The 25164-nt window shown below is 39.7% G+C and overlaps 1 protein-coding gene across 9 annotated transcripts in view; it reads right to left on the bottom strand.

Moving 5' to 3' along the window:
* NFIA (nuclear factor I A) overlaps positions 1-25164 on the bottom strand; it is a 420964-nt gene that overhangs the window by 8491 nt on the left and 387309 nt on the right. For 7 of the 9 annotated variants that reach the window (XM_081915823.1, XM_081915817.1, XM_081915821.1 and 4 more), the window contains one exon: positions 24564-24655. The exons of the other annotated variants lie outside the window; for them this stretch is intronic. In XM_081915823.1, coding sequence (XP_081771949.1) covers positions 24564-24655 — 92 coding nt within the window. The remainder of the gene's footprint in view (positions 1-24563; positions 24656-25164) is intronic. 9 annotated transcript variants of the gene reach the window in all.

Genomic DNA, 25164 nt, shown 5'->3' with positions numbered 1-25164 from the left:
GTATTATGAGCTACACATTCCATGAAACCATTAAGACCATCTTGGATTAAAGTAATCTGAAGGTTGTGGCTAAACTTAGTTTACCTATACATTTCCCACAACTGAACCACACCCCTGGATTCCATTCATATGTGTTCAAACACAGTTGGATTCTCCTGAGACTTGGGAAATGGTGCTGTTGTTTCTTGCTGTATCTATCTCAGACCATGTGAAAATATTGTGCCATATACACGAAGGTCCAATTGCTAAAATGTAAAAAGGCTAAGATCTATGTTTTAAAATTGCCACGTCAAGGCTACCTTTCTATTGTCAGTTCTGAATTGTGGCTATAACATGTAAAATGGATAACCGACATCACTGTCAGTTGCTATGAGGAACACAGCAGATGAACCCTGAAATAAGAGGCAATTGGATCAGCAAAAGTGCTGATACTTCTCTCTCTGGCCAAGTCTATGTTTGTAAATAAAGGTTAAACCTGGATAAAAGCTGTCTTCCATGAAATTAAACTAAAACGTATCATAGCACTCCATAAAATACAAAGCAATGGGCATAGATGTCTGTCATGTTAGACTGAGGTGAACCACAGCAGAAAAGGGGCTGGAAAGGTGAATTGTTTTATTTCCAATAGATTCAGAATACTGTTGCACACCACCCCAATCTCGGAGCGGTGTGAGCGGGTTCCAGGTGCTTACTCAGGGTTTGGTTACCTCAGAATGATGGACAGTAGAGTTGTGGTGCCTTTACGATGTATGGTTTATTTACAACATATATACAGTACAACCTGAACCTACGATGGAGGTGACTCATACCATGAACACCCCAAGATGGTCTCCCATAGCCACAGCCTTGGATTCCAGCAGAAATCAAGCATGGTTCTGTCTCTCGGGATTCCCATCCTGCATCCTCCTGCTTCTATATACCTCAACTCTGGCCATTGTCTTTCTAACTACTAGCCAGTTGAGGGAGAAGGACCCACCCATTTTTTCTCTGGCACAGAGTCACTTCCTTTGTTACCTTCATGACCAATACAGAAGCTATTACCAAGAACATGAACAACTGAATCCTCTATTAGATTTTAACCCTGGCTGGATGCAGGCTTTAGAAGGACCTCAGGCATATGGCTAAGCCCCCACCCCCAAACTCACAACAATACATTTTGTGTTCTTCAGGCCTGATAGTTTACCTCACAAAAGCCACCAAATCAATGAAGGCGCGAGAAGAATCAAAACCCAATAAAAAGTTATTTGATTTTGAACCCTGGTAGTGTAAAATAACTAGATAAGGTCTTGTTACTGTCAGCTGAACAAGCAGACAAAACACTAAAGGCCACCATGAGTTCAGTTATACGCAACTGTGACTTCTGTTATCCATTTAAGCCATCCCTCCACCATCTTTCAAATACCGTGATTCAAACATCCATGTGCTCATTTGAAGGTTGCCAAAACTTCTTACATATGGAAGCAGGCTTGTGTTCACTGTTTGTCTCAGAAGTCAGCCCAACTGTGAAGAACATCTCAGTGCCATTGCTGTGTGTACTTAGTGGGAATTGGCACTGGTGCGGAGGAGGAGTGGGGCTGAATCACGCTGGTGTAATGCTTGAAACTAACTTTTGATTCTGTTTTTTAATATTGTTACCATTACCTATTACAATAGTATCCTCTCATTCTTCTATGGAGTTCTGAGTGGCTTACACAGAGCCTTTCCATTTTGTCTTTACAACCAGTTCTTTTTTCCCTAAAAAAATGTTTATGGGTACTCTCATTTTCCTATCCTTATCTCCTACTGAAATACTGCTCCTCAATGAGGCCAAACTTAAATTCACAAAATGTTTAGGGGTGTGCGTACCCCTGCGTCCCTCGCAATAAAAAGCACTGTTTACAACAACCCTGTGAGGTAGGCTAGGCCGTGATTAGGCCAGGATCACTGAAGTCTAACACCGCATCCACTATATGTAAAGATTTTCTGGCTGTCCAGCTTTAATAATTTGCACCTTTTTTTTCTTTCTTTCTTTGACAGAAACAAAACACATTGCCCTTGCATCACTGGATTTTATGAGTGACATAATAAATAAAAAAAATTCAGCTAGGTGACACAAATCAAAGTGGTGCTTTTACTGTTCCTGTCATTTCTCAGACAAAATGAGCTTACACCAAAATACCCAGTATTATTAATATTTAAATTGCATATTAACAAAGAAAAGCAAAAATCCTGCTGGCTTTAAGATTACATGATTTTTAGCTTTGGCAGTATGTCACGGAGGCAAGTTAAATAAATATTGCTTTATTTAAAAATAAGTTGGCAAGAGAAACACAGTCAATTCAGATGACTAGTTTCCTTTTTCACCCCACTGGCTAATTCTTTGGTCTTTTTTCATATCTCTCTCTCTCTCTTTCACACACACACACACACACACACACACACACACACTTTCACCATCTTTCTTTTCTGATTTCATGAGTCAGAGCTAGACTGATAGTAATTAAATGAAATAGTTTTTATATGTAACTTTTGTTCAAAAGGTTTTCCTGAAGGTTAAGGTGCCTAGGCTCATTATTTTATAAGCAGTGCTATTCACCAGATTAATATAGATTGGCTTTGATAAAATTACTCAAGTGAGTAAAGAATGGTACATTATTTACACAACTGAGTAAACAGTTGCCATTAGGGCCACTAAGATGAGTGTTTACTAATAGTGCATTGATTCAAACACATAAATTCTATATATACTGACGAACTTCTTGTATTCATTTCAATAAAATTTGCTCTCACGTTAAAACCAGAGCCTAGGTCTTGCTGTTCAGAAGGTTGGCAGTTCGAATCCCTGCGACAGCTGAGCTCCCTTTGCTCGGTCCCTGTTCCTGCCAACCTAGCAGTTTGAAAGCATGAATTGCAAATATGTAAATAGGTACTGCTCCGGCGGGAAGATAAACGGTGTTTCCGTGCGCTGCTCTGGTTCGCCAGAAGCGGCTTAGTCATGCTGGCCACATGACCCGGAAGCTCCCTCGGCCAGTAAAGTGAGATGAGCACCGCAACCCCAGAGCTGTCCGCGACTGTACCTAACCATCAGGGGTCCCTTTACCTTTACCTTTAAGTGTTAGTACAGAACAGTAAAACCTGGATGGTGCAAAACATTACCCTGCACAGCAGACATTCGCACAGCACCCAAGTTTAGAATCATGATTCTAGGAGTAGCTAGCAAGAAGTCACATGTTTTAAATTGAGAGAAAGACCATTTGTCCCTAGTTGTTAGAGAGGCTATCACCAGGACCTGCCTATCAAGTTGATAAAGGCTTCCAATCCAACTTGGTAACACATCTAACATGACTGTTATTTTAAAAGCATTAAAAGTAGCATTCGTGTTACAGATTTACTGATTTATTGAAACAAGTCCCATGTAAAGTATGCAACTGACAGAGGCAAATGAGAAGTGTTAGGCTGAACTAATTTTTAAAGTAGTGATCAAGAACGATGTCTAGGTCTTAATTTATAGCGTTTTGTTGTTGCTGCTGTTCTTCTGGTTGATGTTAACTGTCAGTTAGTAACCATCCCAAAATTACAGAGATTTGATTCAGACAGTCTGGATGCCTAGATGGTCTGTTTCACTTTGGGACATGTAGTAAAACGCTTCAAACTGTTTGCATTTTTTTCAGAATGCAGCTTGTGCATGGTATTTCTTTTAATAATACTCAGTGCACATTTTGGACAGCAGGGGGTGCACTTTTCCATGCCACTTCTTTCCTTTGCTACTCACTGCACAGGTTTTTTTTATGGGGGGGGAGGAATCTGCAGTGCTTCTGAACTCCTCTCAAAACGGGGTGGGTGGGTGGGTAAGTTTCTTCACCCATCTTACTATTCAGTGTGTGCCTTGCAGACAAGGTTACCCCAGAGCAGCTCTGTAATCCTTCACTGAAATAGGCTTTATTGATTGCTCTGGTCTATTGTTCCCTTTTCAAGTCCCCCAAGTTCAAGTTCATCCTGGTGTTACATCATGTCTGGTTGCTACGAGCAACCAGACAGACCCAGACGTGACTATCATTAGCAAGAAACACTCTGCTCTCCTCCCACCAACCTTCCAGTGGCTCTGACGTAGCAGGGCCACTGCAAACACATTGAAGTATTTATTCAGCCTAATTTATGACCTACCCAGCAAGCGAGACCCCCACTCCAAAACCCAATGCTCTTGTATATTTAATTAATCAGCCTCTCTCTGGCACTTGGGAAAGTTAGACAAAGGGCTAATTATTGTGTTGCACTCCCCACACTTTTTTTTTTTACTGGGGTGGGATAGGGGGAGAGAAAGAGTTGAATATTTGCATGGGAAAGAAAACTTATACGAGGCTCATGCCAGTCGCACCCTCTCCCCATAAACACCTCTCTCCCACTCTCCTGCCCTGCTGACATTTCATGAAATACTTTAGCTGCTTAAGGGAATTAGGAAAAAAAAATCTGATGTGAATGTAACTCCTTCAGAGTTGGTATTCAGTAACACAAATCAACTCATGACATGTTTAAATTTAAATGCTAACCACACACTCTGAGAGTTACTTTAAAGGTTAGTTTTTAATCAATAGAAGTTGCTGACTCTGGAGTTTTGAGCTGCGCACTGCAGCTCTTGTGCCTTTGTCTAAGCCTTAAGGCTTTCAAACTTTTTTTTTTTTAAAGATGATTTTAGCAATGATTTGCAGACAGTGCTGTTGTGTTCTTGAGGAGCAACATGTCAATAAAGGAATAGAGTTACCCTGCGCTGGGGGTGTCAATATGACTCCTGGAGGCACCACTCATGTCTGACACAATGGAAAGCTGATTAACTCTTTGCTGGCCAAACTGGACACTAAAAAATCATTTGCAGAAATGTTCAACACTCAACTGACTACCAACTGACTTTTTTTCCGGAATAAGATGCCCCAGTACACTGTTTACAACGTCTGCCTCCCCCCGCAAACATGCAACCACCCTTGATTATTATTTGTTTGCATTTCAAAGGCATTAAAGAGCATGTGCATTTACTGGATTCACAACAAATTCATAATGTCTCACAGGAAAAAAAAGTCCATAGGCAGTGGTTCTACTGTGGTAGTATTTTAAACTTCACCCTCCCTATTTCCACCACTCCGGGTGTGAGGGTAAAATATTTTGGATTGTGTTCGAATAGCAGCTAAACTATATTTTCAACAAACTTTCAGCCTTACAATTGAAAGAAAATGTAAGCTTTAAAATAAAGGGGGTGTTTAAATGCACATGCTGCCACAAATATCCTCACATTTGGTCTGTAATTCACAGATCCGTCTAAGTAGTAACAAGAAGTATATGTGCTGGAAGAACTTTTTGGCATGTTGGGTAATATGCAATCAGAAATGCATTCAATATTTCATTTTTTTAAATATCTGGTCCTATATGGGATTCCCAGTGGTCTCTAGTACAAGGAACTACTCAGGTCCACATCTGAACAGCTTCAGAAAATCTGCAGCATCAGAAATGCCCAGACCATTTACTGGGCCTGCATGAAGACTTCTCTCTTTTTTTGCCCATACCTGGGGCTATTACAATTCTGCGTTGTCCTAAAATGGATTTTACTGTCCTTCCTCCCATGCTCAAGGTGAAACATCAAGAAGAATTCTGCAGTCCAGTACAAGATCTCCACTTTCCTTTCTCCAGTCAAATGAAGAAGTAATCTCATCAGGTTGAAAAGTGCTGACTAAGGATTTAATAAAGTGCCTGCAGATGTGTGTCATCTCTAAGGTATTCAACTCATGTAATGCAAAACAGTTCCACACTGAATGTGCTTATAAAATTCCATTTAACCATTGCTGAGCTCTGTTTTAATGTCCTCAGAGGAGTATTATCACACTCCCCCCTCCCTAATTTACAGCACTATGAAAGTTGAGGCTCTATACTGCCAGTGTCCTAAAATCCTCACAGTAGTAAGGTTTTATGAACCATAAACAATATCTACTTGACTGAATCCTAAACAGGAAGTCTGAAATGGCAATTACATTGCTTTGAGAATGTCAGCCTATATCCAGGGCTAGCTGCGGAAGGGGGCTTAAAAAAGAAAGAAAAGAAACCTCCTGGCAAGTCTTTCTTTGGGATTCAAAGAACATTGAAAAAACACCAGTCCTGGAGTTCAGAATATTTCAAAGAGAACAGAAACATTTATTCTCTAGTACACGTTTTGACTGTGCTAGCAGCACAGAAATAGGCCAAAAGGTTATTCAAATAATCTTTAAAACGCCTGTCTTTTTATTTTTGGCTCTGAAAATTTATATTTTCAAACCCAAACTAGCCCAGTTCCAAAGATTTCTATCTGTGTATCCCCCTAAATAATGACATATTAGACAAAACAAACAGAAGTGGTAACTGAAGGATAGAAGAAAGTAAAAAGAAGTCCTCAAGGGCAAAGTTTAATGCTGCGGAAGGAGGTTGTTAATGTGGAATCCAGAACTGGGTGTGACAAGTTGGCTTGCTTCTCAAAGCAAAATGGGTTATTTAAGGACATTAATACATTCAGAATGTTCTCTGACAAACTCCATAGGCTAGATTTTATTTCCCCCAAATGCATTCATAACTAAAGCCTTTTATTGATTTACAAAAATTTCCCTTCTCTTCCAAAGAGATTGGGTGGCATACAGGGCATGTACAATCCCCCCTCTCACCAACACAATTTCCCTTACAATAATTCTATGCAGTAGGTTAGGATGAAATACAAAGATTAGGCCAAGTCTCATTACTATTATTAACTGTATTTATAGACAACCTTTTCTCCAAGAAGTTCAAGGTGGCACACATTGTTCTCCCCATTTTATCCTCACAGCAATGTTATGAGGTAGGTTTGGCTGATAGGCAGTGACTGGCCCAAAGTCACTCTGTGGTCTTCATGGCTGAATGGGAACTTACAACCCAGGTCTTAGTCCAGTAATATAACCTCTACTCCACATTGGCTTTAGGTTACCAGGGCCTAAGTTGAAGAGTTGACTTTAAAACATAAGGCTCTGAATGACTTGGAACTCAGGTACTTGAAGTAGAACCTCTTCCTATATAAACCTGCCCATGTATCAAGATTGACAGTGGAGGCCCTTCCTGGGGTCCCACCCAAAGTAAGGTACGTTGTGTGATAAACCAGTCTTTCTGTGGTGGTGCACTGGCTGTGGATTTGATTGGTGCCATTGGGGGCTATCATTCTCTAGGACAGGAACAAAGAACCTCTGGTTTAGGGCCAAATGAAGTCCTCTGGGCCTCTTGGTCTGATCCTTCATATTCTAGCCCAGGCAATATCCCTTCCCACCCACCCTCTAACCAGGCTACAACCATCACAGGCTCTGCTTCACACTTTCCTTGAGTGTCTTTGCCTGACTGAAATGTGTCTTTTAACTCCATAATGTCTGTTGCTTGCCTGGATGGAGGAAAGAAAGAGAGTGATGTGTGAGTGTGAAGAACTAGCCTACTGTACAAAAGGTACAGTTCACATTTGTCGTGCTGCCTATCTTTGCCTTTGGCTCTGTGCATTATTGACATGTAAGCCTTCAAAGGTTGCCCAGAAGGGAACATGACCTTTCAGTGGAAAAAGGCTCATCACCAGTGCCATAGAGGGAACTCTCTGGGACTGAATAGCCTGCAGAGTTCAGAGGACTGGAACACTTAAGTCTGTATGATTCTACCCTGTTTTTTTGATGGCCTCAACAACATTAATATAGTAGTTTAGAATGCTCATTTTTTAAAGTATTAGGATATATCGGTACTATTAGAAGATACATCAGTATTATTGTCCTGACATTGCAGCTAAGATGCTAGGGCTATGAGGCAATAGACTACATAAGCCTTGAGGGTCTTTCAAAGCAATTGCTTCCTGGTTGTGAAATACCCTCGCAACAGAGGTGAAGCTGGCGCCAACCTTAGTTATAAGGTCATCTTGTTCATTTATGGTGGAGATGACATTTGAAAAGGGGGGCTTTGTGGCACATCACAGCTGTCCCGGGGAAACCATGACACCCCATTTTTTCACGTGAAAGCACGGTGGCCTTTTGGGGCACCGTGATATCGCCTCGAAAAAGTGCTTTTATCAGGGCCACGTTTTGGGGTGCAATGCTCTCATGCAATAGTTGTGATCTTGCATGGAAATGCAACCCCAAAACATAGTGTCACATTTTTTTCACCTCAACATGTTGCTCAATTTATAGAAAAAGGGATATTGCTGATCAGCACTTATGAGGGACAACTTCACTGTGGTTCCTGCCATCTCTAAGAAGATTGGGCCGGCACTGATTGAGAGCATAGGAAAGTTAGGCTAAATCAAAATAAGTTGGCCTTGGCTTCGTTCCAGGCTTGAAGGACACATGCATTCATATTATATTGTTGTCTTCTTATATGATTTTATGCTATTTTGATATATTGCTGATTTAAAGCTGTTGGTATTTTATTGTTTTATTTTATTTTGAAAGTTGACTCTGAATCTAACTTTGCTAGAAGGGAATGGTATGAATCTTTGAACACATTCATACATAGGTTTAAGCTGTGCTCAGGCATTCAGCTGAGTATATGAGCTGCAAAACCAGGGATGGGGTACACATTGCAAGTCCCATACCCAACAACTCCAGGTGAGAAGACAAAGGTATGAAATGGGCTTTAAGGATGTTTGATTGAACACAATGACAAATGTTTAATTTTCATGGAGGATAAGGCTATTAGTGGCTATCAATGCCAATGGTTATTTCTTCCTCCACTGCTGGAAGCAGTATGTTTCTGAACACTAGTTTCTAGATACAGCAGAAGGGGAGAATGCCCCTGGTTGGGCACTGTGAGAATAGGATGCTGGACTACATGGATGAATGGCCAGATCCAGCAAAAAAGGATGGAAGACCCCCATTTCCCTAAATAACAGTCTTGGTAGTATACAGTTGTGTACTTTGAACATCTTAAAAGAAAGAGGTGGAAATTTCCCCAAAGGCACAAAATTCTCAAAGCAAAATATACACATATTTTTGAAGGAAACTAAATGTAGTGAACTGTGTTGAACTTCATCCTATAGCTCTATAACAGGACTTCCTTCCAACAACTAAGGTTGAAAGCATATATAAAATAGAAAGAGAGTGCACTACACTGGAAAAGGGTTGTGAGCTCAGTTTTTATAGTAACATGTCTTTAGCACACCAGTTCACTGGTAATACTAATACTGCCTTTCCCTTTTTTTCTGAATGGGAAGCAAAGTACCCCATTTCCAAGAGAGTGAAGTGGCGCAACTTCTTCCTCTTTCAGGTGCCCCGCAATGGGGAGCTGTGTTTCTCAGTGGCAGCAGTCATGGAAAGCAGGTGCCCTCCAAAAACCTAGCACAAAATTAATCATGCAGCAATTCTTGCTGCTAGTTGCTAATCTACTGAGTAGTCCTGAAAGTTTCCTTTGTAACAATGCGTAAATCCAAGTCAAGGATCTTCTGTGTCTGAATTCTGAAAAATGAATTAAAGGTTGGTTGAACTGCAACACAGTTGCCTTTAGTCTAAATATAATATATAGAACCATCAGAGGGAAAGGGTTTGAATGTAATTCAAGCAAACAAGACCGAGTATCACTTTGAATACGGTGTATACATTACGCAAAGGAATTTATGATATAAATTAGAGCTGTGGGAATAAAAATTTCACCTTTTTGCTATGAAAGAAAATGATCAAACCTTATACTTTTAAGATAAAGATTAAAATTCTTATGAGGAAAATCTCACATGCTTCTGCAGAAGAAAAGGAATAGTTGTGTTTATTGCCAAGTTTACTTTAAATTAATGGCCCAAACTTTCATGTCACACGTTCAAAGCCAGTCACAGTAATAGTTAACTTCAGATTTTTCAGGCGGAGGTGGCAAGAAGAAGGAAAAGAAAAAGAAAAAGTAGTCAAGCAAACAAGAGAAAGAAACAATCCTATTCTGGTTTTGTTATAGGACGGCATACTACATAGATCAGAGGCTTTGGGGAAAAAATACAAACCCCCACTGTACACAAAGCACAGGAAAATGTGAGGGGGAAAAGGGAAAAACTAAAAGCAGCTTAGGATGTGTTAACTCTGCCATTCTGTCAGCTTAAAGAGTATTTTATGCTTGATCAACAGCTCCCTTTTATTATGCTTTTCTTTCATTCATTCAAGACATCAAAGAAGTGAACCACCAGTGTACCTGATCTGCGGGAAGAACTAGTAAGGGTGTTCTAAAGAAACTGGGATATTGGGAGCCAGACACCCCTGCGGACAAGCTAGTTCAAAGGGAATATTTCAACAATGATTACATTTTGTAAATCTTTCCTCCTCCCCACGAAAGACAGCTTATTTCCTGCTTTGTCATGAAAAATAGATTGTACCCATTAAAGTGAGCCTGCACTATCAAAGTTACTTGAGAACTCAAGTACAGCAGCAAGGGGATTAAGTGGAAAGCAAGATGAAATCTTTCAGAGACTTCCAAAGTGTTGCTTACGAGCTGTTGTTAGTCATAAGGTTTTTCTTACTGGAATACAAGCACTCTGCCTCCATCTACTTGCAGGACGTCTAAAACACAGATGAAAAGTCGGGATATGCTGGCATTCTAAATGGTATGAGATTAATGCACTAAAAATCTCATGCCCTTAATTTAAACTAGAGAACCGCAGACTGAGTCTTTTCAGAGCCTCCACTTAATTGGCAAACTATACAGGGATTCGATGCAGGTGCACAGGCCCTGGCAAGGGGGACGGACACACACACACACACACACACACACACACACACAGACTTCTTCTTCTTCACCCGCTACATAGAAAGTTATTGGCAAGCTTTTGTTTGATGAAGAGCATAACTTTAAAAGTAATAAGAAAAGGTCTCATTGAAATAGAGGAGCCTTCTGTGTGCATTGTTGAATGGTGAACAGCGCTCCTCTGAATGCGCTGGTGGTATAGGACCAGCATGACTATGTATGGTGGACTAGATAATCATATATAAAGGACCACTGATCTGGGTTGTGCCAAGTGTCAATCTGTCTTATGACACTCAGCATGCAACTGCGCTCCTTTTCGATATGGTAAGTTTAGTAGTAACCAAGACTTGCTTTGAATTGCAGAACTGAGAGCACATGTCAGTGCACAGTACGTTCCTTCACTGTAAGAGTTCAGTCACACTGTACATGTCAGTTTTGTTTTGCCATATATACACATACATCCACACACATGCTTTGGTTACATGCCAGGGAATCCTGGTGAAATGCGCCTCCTCCTCCTCCCCAGCCCAACACCTCTTTCTGAGTGTGTGAATGTGTCTCCTCTTCACACTTTGTGTGTTTTTATGGAAGTCTGGGATATAAAACTACCCCCCCCCCGCTCTGTTAACAACCTCTTTTGCAAGGAGGCTGTACTCAGAGCAAAATGGTTTCCCGCTGCACCCAGCAATACTTTCTGTCCAGTTCCATTGGAATGCATTTAAAAGTTCAAGTTCAAATTTAAACTAAATAAAATGCTCCTTGGGAGCCTAGAGCCAGCCTTCATTTACATGTGATCTCTCTGAACTTCTCTTGTGCTAGCTTGCTCTGTTTCCAGGGCCCACCAAAGGAATGTTCTGCAGTTACAGCCTGCAGTGCTTTCTCAGGCATTTGAGACCCAGAGGCACAAATTTCAAGCTCCAGTATTAAAAGTTTCCACATAACCAAGAGAAGAGGAAGGAAGGAGGTAGAACAATATATCCTTAATTATTTGCATATAGCATTACAGTTAAAATATTACACTTTTTTTAAAGGAACATAACTTATCCTAACAGCCCCAGTGTTATAACAACCAGCTCGTACTTTCACCACAGTCTAACCCTTTGTTCTTCATTGCACTTTCCGCTTTTGTTAGTTTTGCAAAATCCTTTGTTAGCAAGCTCTCAAGACTGTACTTGCAGTTTTATTCAGTTTGAACCAAAGGCTGGGCTCCCAAAGCAAGTTATCTACAAACAGACTTTTTTTAAAAAAAACCACACCCTATGCATCTTAGGAGTGCAACAAGGAAAAAATGTCTAAATACAGATATTATTCTTTCACAAACAAGTGGTCAGTACACATCAATAGACTATCGTGTTTAGACATGTGATGAGACATATCAGAATGTTGCCTATTTTTCTTTAGTTCTGTACCCATGAATAGGAAAAAATCCTCAAGGCCCATTTTTTGAACCCAAGGGAGAGTTGAAGTATAAGAGAAAACAAACAGCAGTTCTCAAAATAGATGTTTTTGCAAAATAAAATAAATATCTAGCATTTTGTCAAAATCAGCAGTTTTGCTGTAGGTACAGAATAAGGGTTATCACCTTCACTGAAGGAAGGAAATGGTGTTATACCCAAGATGACATTGATGTGGAGCTATGTAGATTTAATTGGATGTGATAGCAAACATACATCACACACACACACACACACACACACACACACACACACCACAACCTGAAGCATGGAAGTGTCCTAATACTGGTAGCATTGACACCAAAGAGTCTGTTTTGAACACTGGACTCAATAATTTCTAATGATTTCTAGTACAAGATGAGCCTTATGAAAATGTAAGAAAGTACAGTGTCCCTCTCAAAGAAATAGGCAGTCAACATGATGCACCAATGACTAAGTGGCTAAAGCCTGCCATTTTTAGCTATACTACCTAAAATGCTTTAGAGCTTCCGAAACGGTGGTCCATGGACCATCAGTGATCCATAAGCTTCATTCAGCTGGTCTGCGGCATGTCCATATTAAAAATTCATATTGATTTTTAATTGCTTCATTTATATTATTGTTGTTGTTGTTGCTGTTGTTGTTGTTACACACACCACAACAACCACCATCGCCCATCTTCCAACATAGTGTATTACAACTGCTGCAGCAGGCAGAAAAAAATAATTACTGTAAGTGATCTGCCAAGACTCTTACTGCTTGGTAACACATTTCCATGGTAGAAGGGGCATTCCTCTGTGGCCAAAGTGTGTGCATCGTGTTAATGGAGCAACTGCTTGTGTTAAATAATGTTTAATGTGCAGGCGAAAGGGTGGAATTCAGACTATAATTCCCTTTGACGCACACCCTGCCCCTATAAAGCTACTTCTGCTTTATTTGACTGCTTCTAGTTGGACCAAGGTCATGATATTAGTCCAATCTGGTACAGTTTCTGGGTCTAACTCCCCCCCCCCCCCCCGGTCTGCCTAGATAGTGGCAATATGCGGAGCTTTCAGGGTCAAAGGAAGCCACATCTCACATTACACTGCAGTGACTTTCTGGTCTGGATAGAAATGTCTAGAGGAGGCCACCACAGCTGTCCTTGGTTATCAAAGGACACTGTGTAGTGAAGATCCTGGAACAACATGAAAAACGTAGGCAGTATTGAGGGGCAGGATCTGGAGAGTCATCCAAAAAGGACAATTAAAGTCAAGGGCAATTCATAACAGACATTTAACTGAACACCCCCTCCCCAAAACTTAAGACTGACCATTGTCCATTATTAGAGCTGTCATACAATTAAAGAAATCTTAGGATATTTAGTAGGTTAAGCTTCAATCAGTTAATTATTAATCTATTAAATCTGCATATTAATAAAGTAAGTCTGGGGAGAAGAAGCAGCATCCATTTCTCTGCTTTTAGGTGATACACATACAACATCCCATTAGCTGCAATTCTTTTAAGTAATTTTACAGAAAGCACTAAACAATTTCTTAAAAATAAAACCTGCTGCAAAATAAATCCGTCAAAAGGTTTCTTAACTGATAATTGACTAAACATTGCAGTTCTAGTTATTGTTTATTTATTAATTTAAAACTTTGGAAAAGTGGGACATGGTGTTGGGTTCAGGGTGAATAATTATTCTGTAAATGGAAGAAGGCTTTATTTCAACATAAGGTGAAGTCTGCATCAAACCTATCAAGCATCACATGGGGGTAAAGTAAAACTATTTATTAGCATTAAGTCAGACTAATTATTAGTGTTGTGTTTTAACAGTATGTAGCATACCAAGTGAATTGAATTAATAGTTATTGTTATGACAGTAATCATAATTATACTCTTTGAAGGGATCAACACACACATTTCCACTTCCAGCATCTATTAATGGTCACATCTCATGATTCTGAAACACTTCATTAGCTTATATCAGATGTTTGAAATTCAAGATCTTGCTGTCAATTCAGTCAGTTGCAAGTTGGGACAAAAATGACCTGTCCACTTAAAGTGGCATGGGGTTAATCACAATCCCACTAATTGGCTTCAACCAAGTGCATACTTAAAGCCCTAAATTTTAAGAAATGGGGCTTGGCCACAAGAAACTGAGTGCAATATTTTAGGCACTGGGCACTAACTAGAGAAATTAGACAAGGCCAAATCCCAACTGAAATTAGACAACTTAAGCACTTCCAGAATTTAAGCATGTACTACTTCCTCTGCGTATTGCCTACAATTTTTAGCTGAGCAAACACAGCTTGCAATCAGCTGGCTTTCTATATGTTTCCAAAGTTATTTCTGATTGCAGAGGGAGAGAAGAACCTGGCATGCTACTTATTAAGTGAGGAAAACTGTTCTGGAATCCTTGAAAAATAATACATTATGGTGTGCCACAATACTGTTTTTACAGGGATGGTTTTTAGACTATAACTGTACTTGTGGTTATTGCCTGCCAGGAAAATGGGTATTTTGACCTTTGTCCTTACTTCACTGAAAGATGGAAATTACTCAGTTTTCTTTGTACATTTATTTTCAAGCAGAATATAAGCACTGATTTTTTTTTTAAAGGAAAAGAATTTGTTGCAAAAATGAACTAACTGTATTTGTGGAATTTAATAAAAACACACCCACTGACTTTACAGTGCAACCTAAAATTTCCAGTAACTTTTCATATCCCAAATACACCAGAGATCCTTGGAAATGTATAAAAATACTGCACAGATTAGTACATTTTAAAAAAGAAATTAGCTAAAGAAATAAAAATATTGTTTAGCTTGTACATTTATAGGTAATAATTCATGTATCTGGTTTGCTTTGCAATCATCTATTTTATCAGTTGCATAGACTGAGAAATGTTTACGAAGGCTGCTGGTGATCTGAGAAGAAGTGTTACGTGCAAAAACCTAACATTCATATTTATTAGAATATGAATATTATTGACTGCAAGCTGCATAATTCTATCACTAGAAGACAGTTTGAACAACAGGTTGTTTCTGCTGGTTTGTTATTTTTTCCAGCCTGTTTTTCCAAACATTTGTTTTAATGTATATTGGATTTTAAGGCAACCAGCTCTTGGATTGATTTGGTAAAGAAGAGTGGTCTGCAGGAGACTGACTGTGAGCAGCATCATGGAAGGGGTGTTTTTAGGACGAAGGTGAAATGGTGAAGCTCACTTGTAAAGTTTGCTGTTGGGATGCTGCTTGTTGTTTAAGTAATCTTGTTATATTTATAGAATTGGATGTTTTGTATTGTAAGTTATTGTATAGTATTGTATGTTATTATATTTTTGTTTCGCTATGTTATTACGAAATCGTTTTTGTTTGAAATGCTTCCCTGTTTCTTTGTGGCAAATTGCTTTGTGAATGATTTTGTGTGTGTGGAAAAGTGGCATACAAATAAAATGAATGAATGAATGATTGAATGAATGGTGCCAATGGAATCTTCCCTCCCAGATGATTTCACTGGAACTGCTACATGGGTGAGTGCATTAATAACCCTTGTCAAGTGCTTGGTTTCTTAAAGTCTAATCCTGGCAAAATGTATGCTGGAGGAAGCGTTATAATTTTTCCTACGACCAAGGTGTATCCTGTGCTGACTAACCTGGCACTAAATCCCATTTAATTCATTGTATCTCATTTCTCAATAAACATGCAGCTTGCCAGCAGCTTTCTCCTCTGAGCAATAGCAAAAGCAAATTTTTAGGATTCCTAAAGTATGGCATTTGATATATCTTCTTATTTATGTGCAGTTTAATGAAAGCTTCATTTGTATCTGCAATAATAAAAAATAGAATGTGCCAGCATAACATTATGATCTATGGCTGGTGTGGGCTGATCCCAGGACATCACATTACGTTAAAACAGAAAAACAGTTCTTTGGCAAAAAAAGGTTAAAAAAAGAAAAGAAAAAAGATTATGGATGATTCATATTCAACACATTTCAGCTATCATAGGACTAGAACTATAACAGGATTGTGATGAATACACAGCACAGGGCGATAGGTCTGTTCTACTAGCACAGTGCAGGTTGTCATTGTACCAACACAGCTGCAAGCTGCTACATGGCCCATTGCAGTTATGCACACATATAGGACTGGGGTTTCAGTCTCTTTGTTACCATTTTATTGGGATTCACTATTTTATGCAGTTCAACTATCTTTCATATTGATAACCTAATGGCAACAAGGAAATGTGATTCAGTGATACCCTGACACAACCATCAGAGAAGCCAGCCCCCCCAAAAAACTACTAAAATGCACCCCAGTAGAGTGAGATCAATGTTTTCAATAATATGTTTGTAATCATGTAGCACCCCAACTGTCACAATTAATAATGTAGAAGTAATGGGTTAATTTAAGTGGTCTCTTGTTGCGTATACACATAAAGATCTACAGTGTAAGGAAAAAGAGGAAGCTAAAGAAAGAACAAAATGTCATTTTTATTTTTTATGTGGACATGTTCTTGCTTTCCATTCTGCTCTTGTAACAATTACTGTACTAGCCTCTCTGACAGAGTCAATAAATCGATCGGGATCTGATGCAGCAGCAAGGAAGGCTAATCCAATACACCATTATCTGCAGTGGAGGTTGGTGGGGGAGGTGAAAGTGGAGAGCAGAAAATCAAAAAGGAAAAGGAAAAATATATAGCCAAGAATGCATAGCTGCAGTTCGACTCATGTATGTTCAGCAGGACAATGGAGGTATATGGCAAATTGAAATTGCAGCCGCGTAAGAGACGATTTTAAGCAGAAATCAGAGAATCTATAAACTCTGTAGTACTTTAGCTGGCCACAACAATCAAACACCAAACAGACAGTTCAGGGTGGATTTCTAGCCCCATTAATCATTAACCTGCACGGCTGACAAACCAATACCTTTCATAAAGAAAGTGCTATGAAGTTTAGAACTTCTTTAGAGATACAGTGCTAACTTGTTTTAAAGTTGCTTTGATCACCCATACAGTGTTTATTTTTATTTTTAAAGCTTTATTGATTTGACAATAAATCAGTATTTCTAACAACCCACTGGGAAGTTCTTTCTTGCAATTAATGAATATTCACAGAAGGACTAACAGTAGATTGTGCCATTAGTTACCACTTTCTTGGGAAGAGAAATGCCTTGCACTTAATCATGTCCTTCTTGACGGGTGCTCTCTAGAATAATGATTCTTTACAATATTTATGGGAAAATCCACTGGGCTAGAACTTAAATACCAGAGATTCCGGACAGAACCACCATTTAGACTTCTTGGCTGGGCGGTAAACAACTGATTATATTCACTACTAATACCACAGCACAATAAGATATGAAAGAAAACAGAAAAGGTACCCATTACTTCCTTATAAATCTGACTTTAGTACTATAGGAACAAAGGAACATCAGAAGCTGCCTTACACTGATGCAGCTAAATGAGAACAGTCTACACTGACAGGCAGCTGCCTTCTAGGATATCAGACAGGGAATATATCCAGTCTTACAGATGCCAGGGATCAAACTTTGGACTCTGTATAGAAAGCCAATGCACCATCACTGAGCCACAGCCCTTCCCAATGTTATTCCACATTTATCCCTGGTAAGGATCTCCTTCCTTTAAATGCTTCATCATCCTCAGGACTTTTTTTTAGCCAGAACTCACCAGAACTGAGTTCTGGGACCTCTTTGATGCGTTCTGTCAGTTTTTGAGGTTGGGGCTGTGCGGAGCAATGATTGTGTTGGTGCAGTGGTTGTGGCTGTGGGGGTCAGCAGAAGATAGGTGCTCAACAACTTTGGCTGCCCCACCCCAAAGCTCAATTTTGGGTGGGTGCTCAGCAAATTCCCCCACCTCTTTTTCTAGGAAAAAACCCCCCAACCCTGATCATCATTCATATCCTGCACCATCATTTTTGGGATTTGGTCTGTGTCTCTGAATCTCCATGAACCAATGGCAAATTCTGTGTCCTTTGGCACAGAATTTAACTATTGGTTTACCTTGCCCAGTAGGGACTGGCTGTGACTCTCAAGGCTTTCATATAGGGGTGTTTCTGAGCTCTACCTGGAGACCCTTTCCAAGCACATTGCAGGCTCTATAACCAAGATCAAGCTGTCCCCGTGTGTTGCTGTGGTAAGGGGGCTGTTGGCTCCAAAGGCAAACACTAATGTAAGTTTCTTATCTACTTGAAACTGTGGATTCACACAGTGTTTGGGAGTCACTGATATTTCTGTATTGTATCAGGTAAAGATTTACCTTTTGCACAGGCCCTTGCTTGACTACTAAGTTGATTCTGTTTTAGTGTTAGTGTGCTGCCCAAGCTCCTATGGATTTATGGTTTTAAATATAAGTCACTTAGGGACATGTGACTATTAAGTTTTAATAATAACAGTAATTCATTTTCGGGGCTGCTAGTGATACCTGCGTCTATGTGCAGTTAAATCAAGTTCTTATCCTGCACAAAGCTTTGACAAATACCTGAGTATTTGCCACATATTAACAATACAAAACTGAGTGTGATATTTGTAAAAATAATAGTTTAGTTAAGAGAGGTTTAGGCTGCCTAAGGAGAATTACTTCGGAAGAAATTGGTCCATTCATTATATCTGCTCATTTCCAACCTTCACAGTCATTGAATATAGGTTGGAATATAGATTGGAATATAGAGTTGGAAGGATCATCAAGTCCAACCCCCTGCAATGCAAGAATATGCAGATGGACCTTATGGAAACAGAATCCACAACCTCGGCGTTATCAGCACTACACCCTAACTAACTGAGGGAACACACAATAAATCAGACAGAAGTTTATTGTTCCTAATTTGCTATACAAATAAATGTCTGCAGTAACCAAAAAAGGGAAAACGGGGGGGGGGGGAGGAAAAGCTGCTTGAAAAACATAAAGCCAGCTTAGAAACATGAGCGTAGCCAGGATTTTTGTTGGGGGGGGGGGCGAGACTTTGCTGGATGGGGCAGGATCTTTGTTGGGGGGGGGCAGAACCAATGTGATTGGTCAGTTAAGGAATTATATTGTTTTACTTGATCGGGGGTGGGGCGGTGCTCCCCCTTGGCTACGCCCATGCTTTGGGGTAGGGAGAGGCCCCCTCGAGTTTAATTATATAGGAGGCTAACAGAATCTGGTTTCAAATCAAGTGCCTTACTCTAACATATATTTTTAAAAATATTTTATAGGCACATTACCAACCAAACAGAATGGGAAGGTGAATGGGGCAATAATAAAGAAAACTTGAATAGTTTAACTGTTGGCAATTAAGCTGGCTCCAATCAAGAAAAAAGGTGATGAGTGTTGCTCTGAAAGAAGGGGCACTTGCCCATAAAATTAATCCCAAGTGTTATTATTTTCAAAGATATTTGTGGCATATATCTTCCCTGCACCTTCTATATATAGACTAAGTTCATATTCCTCCCATTTCCAAAGAGTTGGCTGCAAACTCCACAATGGTATCAAACTTCCTTTAGTAGATTCCCCAAGGTGAGAAAAATGTCTAAGCCCTCACAGACCAAGCTAGACAGAAACATCAGCTCCAGAAGTACTTATTCTTGTGCTGGAATTTAGAAAGGATAGAAAGTGAGAGTAGGGCCATGTGATGCGTCGTATGTTCCTAATCTCATGGTGAGATAGAAACCAAGGAAGCAAGCGATAGAAAACGTGGGGATTTTTCAGTGTCTTGTTGACTGTCCATGCAGCTGTTCCTGATGGCCTGGTGGAGAAGGACCACATAAATCACTATTCCATATGAACATGTTGTGGGAGGGGGGCAGTCAAGGTAGAGTCTGTAGTTTAGGACTCAGTAACTGGAGAGTCTGCCATTTCCGCTTGACTTTCTATAAAGGAGTTGCAACACTTCCAATATCACTTGGGTTGCATGTGGTACATTCCTTGGTATTAGATGTCAGGGGAAAGTGGACTGAATATTTTCAGTGGATGACTATCTACATGGGATAGTATTTCCTTTACAAATAAGACAGCTCTCTCTCTCCCCCCTCCTCTCTCTCACACATACAATTTCTCTCACACATCCCTTAATTGAAATCTGCAGCAACCCCAGCCCCTCAATTATTTGCAATGTTTGGGAGAAAGAGAATATCTCCATTTTGAATTTAGATGTTGTACTAAAAGGAAATATCTGGTATAACTTAAAACTCAAGATAAACTGCTTGCAGGTTTTCGTTTTATCCCAAATTTCAGAATTAAATTATTTACATCTTAAACAATTAATCATACCAAGGTTATCTAGTCAATAGAAATATACACTATTGATTACTATCATGTTCATAATTTTGTTAATTCTGCGTCAGTTTGTTTACAATTGCAGCCATTAGTGCTCAAACACTTAGTGTCTTGCTCTTTGAAGGCAAATTTACAATGAGTTGTTAAAATCGGACCAATGGAAATACGGTTTGTCTTGTCTACCCCTAAACAGTAAGAACAAATATGAAAATTATAGCATCCTAAGCAATCTGATCTGGAAGCCCCATACAATCAAAGGGACTTACGTCTGTTTAAACAGAATCAAATTCAATGGGGCTTATTTCAAAGTAAGTGCTCACAGGGCTGCTGAAGTATTGAATAACTGAGCACAGGACTGTAGCTTCAAACAGCTTGCTTTAAAATACCTCTCTGCTTAAAGTTATGAGGCCACAAAATAAACATTACAATTTAAATGTAAAAGCATGTGAAAACTTTTCTTGTACATCTGTTAAATAGGAGGTACTTGAAGGGAGGCTGAGCGGTGGAAAAGCAGACAGCCAAGCGGCTTTCTACTGCCTAACCAATAAAAACAGACCCTGAAGAGTTAAAATATTCTCTGAGTTGCTGGTGTACTTTCTGTGACCTTGTTCAATGCGGAGAAGGCTTGAAATCCAACACAGTTTAACCACTTCTATCCATGTAGCTATAAAGGAGAGCCCTTACCAAACAGTGCAAATGGAGAAGTCAGCAAGAAAGCAGACAGTGCTCTCACAGTCTGAGTCCTGGAATATATCGATTTCATTACTGAGGGTAAGTTCACATGCTTTGTGAACATGATACAACTTGCAGTTTTCTGTGTGATGAACTGCAGCTACTGTTTGCTTGCTTGTGAAAAGCCATTTCTCAAACGGACCACCTTTAACCTCTTGTATCAGCTCACCTCAAGCTGGGGGAACGATAAGGTCCACTCATCCATGAGAACAATCCCGTTATGACACCTTCCACACCAGCAAGTTATACCCCAGTGGAGGGGTGGCAAACCTGGGGCCCTCTAGACATTGTTGAGCTGCTACAGGCCCTTTTTAAATTTTATTTAACAAAGTCTGTATACTGCTTACTCAATTAAAACAAACTTCTAAAGGGACTACAAAGGGAAATTTAAAATATTCATTGAAAGTACCAATAAAAACAAACCAAGTCAATATATATACATTTTTCAAAAAATGAATTAAAATCAGTAATCCTAAAGCCATTATCTTTAATAAAATTACATGCTTGGGGCAGCTTGCGGAAACAAAAAGGTTTCTAGCAGGTGCCAAAACCAACACAGCAAAGGGGCCAGCCTAGCATTGGGAAGGGAGCCCCCCCCCCCCAAAGTAGGGTGCTATCACATTGAAGTATTGCATCACCTCTGACTTTTGGCTCTGTTGGCTGAGGCTGATGGGAGATGAAGTGCAACAACATATGGAAGACTCAGATTAGCCACCACTGCTCTAATAGCTATAGTTTGTAACATGAGATGTGGTAGGCTCAGAGTGCAGTAAGCTTACGGTGGTGAATTTGTTGCAAGGGCCACAATTAAGGTTAGTTTCTGCAGGCCACTCTCCATACAAGTATGTTGCTACATGTCACAATTTGCTATTGTGGCTTTCGTAATTGTCACCAGACCTGCAAACCAGGAAAGGGAGGGGGTGTTTTGTAGTGACATGGTGAATATCAGCACAACTCAGTGGTAAGCTGCTTCCCACAAACTACTTTCCACACTAAGATAAGCAACATTTGAACTGTCATCTTACCAGAAAATGGTATTTAAGACCATTGGGCACAGGCTGTATTCCATGTGTGAAAATGGCAACAGAATAAGGACATTGTAGTAGGTGCTATTTGGTCCATGTTGTATGTTTCAATTTTATGGAGGAAGAACAGAATTGCAGTTTGTCATAGGTCTTCATGCTAAAAGATTATATTTGAAATTTCAATTGTCAAATGAAACCAAACACTTCTTGCTCTTGACCTTTAAAACATTGTACGGTAACCATTAAAACATTCTAAATAAAAGCTATGGTTGTCCTAAACACAAATTCCTCTTGTTAATTCTTCCCTTCCTCATGATTATGGGATATTAAGTACAGCCTTAATATTTTTCAACATCTGGCTCAAATTAGTCGCTAACAAAACTGCCAACAACTATTTTCGTAATTGACAATTGGGAATTTGAAATGGCCCAGAAAAAGCACATTCAGTGTCCTTGTCTAAGATTAGTTTTTAAAAAATGGTCAAGCTTCTGATTCAGCTATAAAAAATGTCTTAGTAGGGTAGGGTTATTCCAACTACACTGGGGTCAAACTAGTGTTGGCTGAATTCTTGATGCTCTTGGTGGTTTTTCACTTTTATGTTCCACTTGACACTGAAAACAAAATCTTTAAAGACATTTCTTTGACCTCCACAATATCTTTGAGGTAACTTTGTGTTCTGTTAGCCACTCCTATGATCCCAGTCTCATAAATAATTTTTCTCCCACCTGTAGAAATCAGATGTATTCCAAAATTCTTTCCTCAGTTCCTTTGTTAAAGTTCTGAATATACTCCGTATGCATCAATATGTTACACTGAGCAGCACTGAGGTCTTTATGAAACTTTTTACTCCCCAAATACATATACTGAATATCAGTATAGCAAACCAGTTGGGTAAAAATATCCAGAGAATCTTGGGTCAAGTTATCTCCTGTAAAACTCTCTCTCTCAATATCTCTCTCTCTCTCTCTCTCTCTCTCTCTCTCTCTCTCTCTCTCTCTCTCTCTCTCACACACACACACACACACACACACACGAGAGAGAGAGAGAGAGTATGTAGGTATTTTATAACGGGGCTTCTCTAATTTGATGTAATAGCCAAACCTTCCTCTTCTTTGGGTGAAATTAGAAAATACCAGAAATGACTCTTTGGGAGGGATGTGTGTGTATAAGGAACTGCTTGTGGAATTTTTATTGCTGTGCAAGTGCCACAGCAGCTGCAACAAAGATGCTTGGTCTGATAATTTATGGGTTTTCTGTGCAGTCGAGAAATCATGAATCTTGGCGAAAGCACCAGAACGCAAAACCATTATCTTCCATCTCAACCTAGATTCTGTGCTCTGTTTCCTCTAATGAATTCTTGATCCACTGGGTTAGGACTGTCAAAGACAACATCACTTCCATATGTAATAAAGCCTTTAGAAACTGCTCTGAGTATCACCTGGCCTAACTGACGAGGTGCTGGAACAAGCTCAAACTCCCAAGTACATTTAAGTATATTTAATCAGAAGTATGTTTCAATTATCTGGACATATTTCCAAAGTACATATGCCTACTGCTAGCCTTAGGCTAGTTTTTAGAAATGTTAATAACGTTGTTTTGGGCACTATCCATCACTCCTATTCCATTGGAGCAAGAGGTTTGAACTAGTAGAAGAGAACTTTCACCTCTTTTCCTTGGCAGCCCCAAACATGTCCTCAAAACCAGCTCCAGAGCAGAAGGAGGCAAAACTGAAGTAGGGCTGTAACAGTGGCACTCCATTGGCACTACTTTTGATACAACCATATATGCCTCAGTTTGAGGGCTTTAAAAAGAATTTTAAAAAATAAACTGTAAATTTGGGTTAACACAGCATATGATGCATGAAGCAGCTGCTTTTAAAATATGGCTATTAATTTGAATGATCTAATAAATTCAGCTGCTGACTGTCATGTTTATCAAAGAGAAAAAATGGCCCTGGGGTTCTTCTCTTGAAGATACAAAGTCCCTCTTGCACAAGACAACAGTGGGCATGGTATAGCTTAGAAAGAGGGGAAAGATTAGTGTTTGAACACGTATAATGGCATGTGATGTAAGTGTAGAGAATGGGACATTCTATACATTTTGATTTCCCTTGTGGAAGTGACCACAAGTGACCAATGTCTTGGCTTGCCATAAAAGACCCTGAAAAAGTGGGCTGCAGAAAAAACAATTCTGTGTGTCAGAAAGAGAATTGTGAGTGTCAGAAAGACAGGATTAAAGTTTTAAGATTTTTTGGAAAACAAAACATACAAACAAATACTGGCAACGACATTTCACTGTTACTCAGACCATGAAGATGAACTGACTGGTGGAGAGACACATGTCACTTTCCGTAGCAACACCAAAGTGCACCAAAGAGTTAACAAGCAGCACGGCAAACAAAGCAGAAGTCGAAAGCTTCCCACCTGTGTCTGTTGAGGGATATTTACAAAGCTTGGATCCCGTGGTCCAACAGTGACGAATCGGTTTGCAGGGGAGGTGCTGGGTGTCGAGTAGGCTGTGAAGGGAAGGGACACATGCGTTCAGGAAGCAGCACTAGATCACAGACAGACAACACCAAAAACAACACCGGTCTTGGAGCCACCTAAACAAATGCTGAACACACAAATGAGCTCACGTTGGAGGGGTCAAGTATCTGACTTGGGGAAACTGGGTTTTGAATGATGGCAATATAAATAAGGACATAATTGGGCAATAAGAAACAGTATTTCTTATCAACACAAAATGGCATGGTAAAAAAAAATATCTGGAGTAAGACACACAAACTTTAGTGAAATAATTATGAAAAATAAACAATTTAAAAGAAGGGAAACCATTCATTCTATGGAGACCATGCCCTTAGTTACATCACTTTCTACTAATATAATTGTTGGTATTAACAAGATGGTGCCCATAGCTTTCCAAGTAACAGGCACAGGGTGCAATCCTATGTGTTCTCACCTGAGAGAAAGCCCCATTGTGCATAATGGCACTTACGTCTGAGTAAACACACCAAGGATTGTGCTG

This window comes from Podarcis melisellensis, assembly GCF_964234715.1.
Source record: "Podarcis melisellensis genome assembly, chromosome: 6".
Lineage (NCBI taxonomy): Eukaryota > Metazoa > Chordata > Lepidosauria > Squamata > Lacertidae > Podarcis > Podarcis melisellensis.
This window is presented reverse-complemented; position numbering and strand designations above follow the sequence as displayed.